The sequence below is a fragment of the Sinocyclocheilus grahami genome, unplaced genomic scaffold (genome assembly GCF_001515645.1).
Source record: "Sinocyclocheilus grahami isolate Dianchi unplaced genomic scaffold, SAMN03320097.WGS_v1.1 scaffold109.1, whole genome shotgun sequence".
In the NCBI taxonomy this organism is placed as follows: domain Eukaryota; kingdom Metazoa; phylum Chordata; class Actinopteri; order Cypriniformes; family Cyprinidae; genus Sinocyclocheilus; species Sinocyclocheilus grahami.
Window position 1 is genome coordinate 1,402,298 of NW_015505288.1, and position 6,790 is coordinate 1,409,087.

A 6,790-nucleotide genomic window follows, 5' to 3' on the forward strand; every position below is an offset into this window, starting at 1 on the left:
CATCAGGATAAAAGATTGTATATTAACACGCTGTTGCTCATGCACAACATTCCTGATTTTAAAGCACTTGAAGTAACCTTTACCCCCTTTTTTTTGGAGGGGGAGGGGGTTCTAATATAAAGCTTTAATGTTCTTTGTTCAAAGTCACTATTATACAGTGTTACAGCTAAGGGTGCTCGATGTCGTTTTTTTCCTGTGTAGTAGCTATTTTGTGACATTCTGTGTGTTGTTTTAAGAAAATGTAAATAAAGAGATTAAGAGTCAAGAGCAGAAAGTGATTTTCTTTGTCGTTTCTTCTTTGATTAACATGACAGACAGCAGCAGGAATATTGGACTGCAGTCCCTTTAAGAGTTTATCCACGGACCCAATATACTGTTACACAACATGCGTCCTCTTTCTCAACTATTTAATGTTCCAAAACTGACTGTGTTTAACTGGATACTCGCCAAGACGGGCAATTTATTTATTTATTTTTTTGGGAGGGGGGGGGGGTTCTAATATAAAGCTTTAATGTTCTTTGTTCAAAGTCACTATTATACAGTGTTACAGCTAAGGGTGCTCGATGTCGTTTTTTTCCTGTGTAGTAGCTATTTTGTGACATTCTGTGTGTTGTTTTAAGAAAATGTAAATAAAGAGATTAAGAGTCAAGAGCAGAAAGTGATTTTCTTTGTCGTTTCTTCTTTGATTAACATGACAGACAGCAGCAGGAATATTGGACTGCAGTCCCTTTAAGAGTTTATCCACGGACCCAATATACTGTTACACAACATGCGTCCTCTTTCTCAACTATTTAATGTTCCAAAACTGACTGTGTTTAACTGGATACTCGCCAAGACGGGCACTTTGACATAATTTTGTATGTATTTGAACGTTTTAGCGCAGTTAGCCATTCATTTTGGTATTTGTGGCTCACAAGCTGTTTGAGACTGAGCATGGCTTGTGCGCTCCACTAATATAGATCAGTAATGGTGCGCACGCTTTTGGTGTAAGCGCGAAACCTGCGGGAATGACTAAACTAATGCGCAATACAAGCATTATTTAACCAGAGCGAATCCCTGGCCGATCGATCGGTGCATCTCTAAGAAAAACATGTATGTCGTCCATTTGTCAAACAGTTCAAATTCAGTTTCTATTAAAGCCAGTATGAAATTAAAATGAACCCTAGATATAGATTTTTACTTTCTTAGCTCACATTACTAGTACTGTTGTAAATATACTAGTTGTAACATTGTCAAAATATGTTACAATCCATGTTACAATCCTTTTTTATGGTTTACTCTGACTTTAATTGAAATAAACTGTGAACAATTATGGCTGTTGATTTGAAATCAAATCTACCTCTACATATAATGCACAATCATAATACCTAATACAATGAACACTCTGCTAGAATACATTTGAAATAATAAGATTTATATATTAGTATAATTATACGTGTGTATATTTATGCCCTTTGTCCAGCAAGTGAAGTGATTTATTAGTTACATAAAAAATTTGCATGTTTGGTGCCATTTTTGCCTTGAATTTCTGAAAATGTTCTCTGAAGAAACTAGTTGGGGTTTGTTCGAAAAAGGATTAACATGAAACACAAAACACAAAATCTGCAAAGAACAGAGATTAAAGATAAGATAGCCAAGACAAAAATATATATTAATTGTGCATTTACACAAAGAAAAGGTGTGCACAACGGTTTGAAAAAAAAAACCTGCCTGTTAAAAAACAGGAACTGGATAGAGCACATTTCATAATAACTCAAATTCCAAACAAATGCTCACTGATCAGCTACAAGGTCCTAGATCTGAACTCACATTCATAATTAACTTAATTATATTGTGTATAATAACCCTATCAACCTCGGTGGTTAATATTTTATAATGTAAATTTATATATGGGTCAGTTTTACTATATTTTTCACATAACATGATCTTTACATCTGTCACTGTAGGAATTCCAGGTTACACTTTATTTTAAAGTGCCCCTGTTATGCCATTTCCAATATTGCCTTTCATGCAGCGTGTAATGTAGCTGTATGTGAATGTAAACGATCAGCAAAGTTGTAAAGCCGAAAGTGCACGATAAATAAAGTTATTGTCTCCCAAAATAAAGAATCGACTCTCTACAGCCTAAATGAGTCATTAGTCATTCGAATTCCACTTCCGTGACGGATATACGTCATGGGGTAACACATTTGCATAATTCCCGCCTATGTTCTACATTGACTGGCAGCGAACAACTTGACCCCGCCCACAAACACGTAATTTTACTGCCGACTGCTTCTCTAATCTCGGGGAGTTCAACGCAGGATTCACTAAACGCTTGCTCTTGAACGATGGCACAGTACTCCGTTTATTTGGACCAGCTGGCTCCACTGAATCACAAGTATGATAAAATAATAGATGTTTATATTTTCTATCAAGCATTCAAAATATGGAACTATGGCAATGGGAGTATCGTTTCCGACAAGCGCTGTACACAGTAGACCAATCACAACAGACTGGGCCATCTGACCAATCAGAGCAGAGTAGGCTTACGGAAAGGAGGGGTTTAGAGAGACTGAATCTTAGAACTGCTTTGAACGAATCGTTTGAGAATCGCTGGAAAATGAGGTGATATTAAATGCATATTTTGAGAAAATAAGAGTTTATCCACGGACCCAATATACTGTTACACAACATGCGTCCTGTTTCTCAACTATTTAATGTTCCGAAACTGACTGTGTTTAACTGGATACTCGCCAAGACGGGCACTTTGACATAATTTTGTATGTATTTGAACGTTTTAGCGCAGTTAGCCATTCATTTTGGTATTTGTGGCTCACAAGCTGTTTGAGACTGAGCATGGCTTGTGCGCTCCACTAATATAGATCAGTGATGGTGCGCACGCTTTTGGTGTAAGCGCGAAACCTGCGGGAATGACTAAACTAATGCGCAATACAAGCATTATTTAACCAGAGCGAATGAGACGTGTGTGAGAGGGAAAGGGACGTTGGAGAGAAGAGAGCGAGAATGCGCGGCTGGTGTTATTGCCTGTGCCGCTGGTAACAAAACGGATCGGCTCAGAATCAGAAAGAAGTGAGACTGACCGGCCGGTCACCGATCATGAGGAAAATCGTCCGATTCCGATCCCTGGCCGATCGATCTCGGTGCATCTCTAAGAAAAACATGTATGTTGTCCATTTGTCAAACAGTTCAAATTCAGTTTCTATTAAAGCCAGTATGAAATTAAAATGAACCCTAGATATAGATTTTTACTTTCTTAACATTACTAGTACTGTTGTAAATATACTAGTTGTAACATTGTCAAAATATGTTACAATCCATGTTACAATCCTTTTTTATGGTTTACTCTGACTTTAATTGAAATAAACTGTGAACAATTATGGCTGTTGATTTTAAATCAAATCTACCTCTACATATAATGCACAATCATAATACCTAATACAATGAACACTCTGCTAGAATACATTTGAAATAATAAGATTTATATATTAGTATAATTATACGTGTGTATATTTATGCCCTTTGTCCAGCAAGTGAAGTGATTTATTAGTTACATAAAAAATTTGCATGTTTGGTGCCATTTTTGCCTTGAATTTCTGAAAATGTTCTCTGAAGAAACTAGTTGGGGTTTGTTCGAAAAAGGATTAACATGAAACACAAAACACAAAATCTGCAAAGAACAGAGATTAAAGATAAGATAGCCAAGACAAAAATATATATTAATTGTGCATTTACACAAAGAAAAGGTGTGCACAACGGTTTGAAAAAAAAAACCTGCCTGTTAAAAAACAGGAACTGGATAGAGCACATTTCATAATAACTCAAATTCCAAACAAATGCTCACTGATCAGCTACAAGGTCCTAGATCTGAACTCACATTCATAATTAACTTAATTATATTGTGTATAATAACCCTATCAACCTCGGTGGTTAATATTTTATAATGTAAATTTATATATGGGTCAGTTTTACTATATTTTTCACATAACATGATCTTTACATCTGTCACTGTAGGAATTCCAGGTTACACTTTATTTTAAAGTGCCCCTGTTATGCCATTTCCAATATTGCCTTTCATGCAGCGTGTAATGTAGCTGTATGTGAATGTAAACGATCAGCAAAGTTGTAAAGCCGAAAGTGCACGATAAATAAAGTTATTGTCTCCCAAAATAAAGAATCGACTCTCTACAGCCTAAATGAGTCATTAGTCATTCGAATTCCACTTCCGTGACGGATATACGTCATGGGGTAACACATTTGCATAATTCCCGCCTATGTTCTACATTGACTGGCAGCGAACAACTTGACCCCGCCCACAAACACGTAATTTTACTGCCGACTGCTTCTCTAATCTCGGGGAGTTCAACGCAGGATTCACTAAACGCTTGCTCTTGAACGATGGCACAGTACTCCGTTTATTTGGACCAGCTGGCTCCACTGAATCACAAGTATGATAAAATAATAGATGTTTATATTTTCTATCAAGCATTCAAAATATGGAACTATGGCAATGGGAGTATCGTTTCCGACAAGCGCTGTACACAGTAGACCAATCACAACAGACTGGGCCATCTGACCAATCAGAGCAGAGTAGGCTTACGGAAAGGAGGGGGTTAGACAGACTGAATCTTAGAACTGCTTTGAACGAATCGTTTGAGAATCGCTGGAAAATGAGGTGATATTAAATGCATATTTTGAGAAAACGAAAGCATTTTTTGACCTTGCATGCATGTAATCCTATTGTAGGAGACTCCCAAAACAATATTAGGAACCTTAAAAATGGCATAATAGGGGCACTTTAAGGTGTCCTTGTTACAGTGTAATTATACATTTAAGTACTTAGTAATATTAATTAACTGCATGCACTACATGTACTTAGGGTTAGGTTTAGGATGAGGGTTTGGCTTAGGGTTACTTGCATGTAATTAATTGTTTTTATAATAGGCTAGTAAGTACATGTAATATGTGTAACAAGGACACCTTTAAATAAAGTGTTACTGAATTCCATATTTAAAGCCATTTGGTTATGTGAACGAATGGCTTTCATATTTAGTTTGCCATTTGAAATGTTCATATGCATGTCTCTAGTTTACATATGGATCATAAACAATGATTCAATCCTTTACATTCAAAATATAAAAAACATTTCACATGTCTGCTCTAAGCCTGGCTTCTATTTAAGCTCCTTAGTCCTGTTGTGGAGTTGTGCAGGCAGCCAAGGCACCACAGACCCAGTTTAACTGCATCCAGTGAAGGGGATTAATCTTACAGCAGAGCAGCCCATGACAACTCAGTCCTCTCAAGGGTAAATGGAGGAATTATTTCCATAAATAAGAAAAATTCCTTCACCATATGTCTCTGACGTCAAAAACATATTTTGAAACCCATGCTATTGTGGTCGCGTGTGCAAAAGCGAGATACTGTCTGTGACTACGGTTACAAGACCTGATACAGATTCCAAGCAGATTATAGCAGCAGCTGCACCACGTTTTTACCTCGTTAAAAACAAAACATATAGATTCAAGATAAGAAAAATTATCTCGGTCTTAAAGGTCAACCACACTGCTGCGAAAAATTAATTCTCACCAGGCATTCGCTAGGAGGTAGAGATGATTCGTCATAACAATAATGCATAATAATGTGCAAAGGGATTTTTACCTGAAAGTGGTAAATCTTTGACATCCAGGCCCGTGAAAACAGACCCCTCGCCATTGCAGAAATTGATCATCTCAAAAACTGTGAGCTATCTAGAGCAGAGTCTCCGTATGCCGAATAAGAAAATGAAATAATGTCCAGCGAACTTCAAGTGATTTGGCTCGCGCTACACATGACGTGTACGGTGCTCTTACATATTATTAGACTCCACGAAGGCTACTGTGTGAATTTATATATTAAGAATGCATGTTATTCGAGTCGTCTTGATTGACATCCAGCGGCTAACACTTTCAAGTGCAGCTGTTTTAAAATAGCGAGACAGCGGCATGTCAAGGGCGCAGGCGTACACAATTTCTGCCGACCTCATGTTGTGCTTTTTCTCTTGAGCGAGCTGTGCGTCATGTTTACTGGCGCCCTCTATTGAACACCGTACATATAATGCTTTTTTTTTTAGGTATGATTTGCTAATAGGAACAAATGCAAGTTGCAGCACATAAACATGCACATTTAATGTCCATTTTGTCTGTATAATAGTACTGTACAGGCTAAAAGACAAAGTTATATTCTTAAAATAAATCTAATACTTAATTTTATGAAGCTTATTGAAAGAGTATTTTGCTTTTTTTGTAAGCATTTTTTATGTTATTTAAATTAAATTTTTACCCAGTGGTGAGTGTTAAAAGTTATGTTGAAAGTGGTTTGAACTGATATGTGTTTTATTATGCAAGATTAATTCAAGCTTGTATATCAAGGTTATTAGCTATCGGTAAGTCTGAAACCACAGAAATACATGTTTGTTACTTGAAATAAAATACATGGTAAATAAAATATTTGAAAACTTACTTTATTTCAGCAAGTTGTCAAGGCAACCATTTTCATTGAGTTTATTTTTGTACTAAAATAACCGAAATAAAAAAAGTCATACAAATTACTAAAAATGTAGGCTTAACTCAAATTACAATGAAAATTTAAAATATAAAATAAAAACGAATTTAAAATATGAATAAAAATTATAATAATATCTCAATGATAATAAAATAGCAATATTTTATCAATAAAGGCTATAATATTTAAAGGAACATACAGATTGTGCATTGTGCCATGAGCCACCTTTGGACAAAGATCTCCAAATAAA

General features: G+C 36.0%; 1 protein-coding gene across 1 annotated transcript in view; it reads right to left on the reverse strand.

The window, feature by feature from the left end:
* dipk1aa (divergent protein kinase domain 1Aa) overlaps nt 1-6,040 on the reverse strand; it is a 27,549-nt gene extending 21,509 nt beyond the window's left edge. The window contains exon 1 of the mRNA XM_016277165.1: nt 5,659-6,040. Coding sequence (XP_016132651.1) covers nt 5,659-5,712 — 54 coding nt within the window. The 5' untranslated portion in view covers nt 5,713-6,040. The remainder of the gene's footprint in view (nt 1-5,658) is intronic.
* Nucleotides 6,041-6,790: the final 750 nt, after the last annotated feature.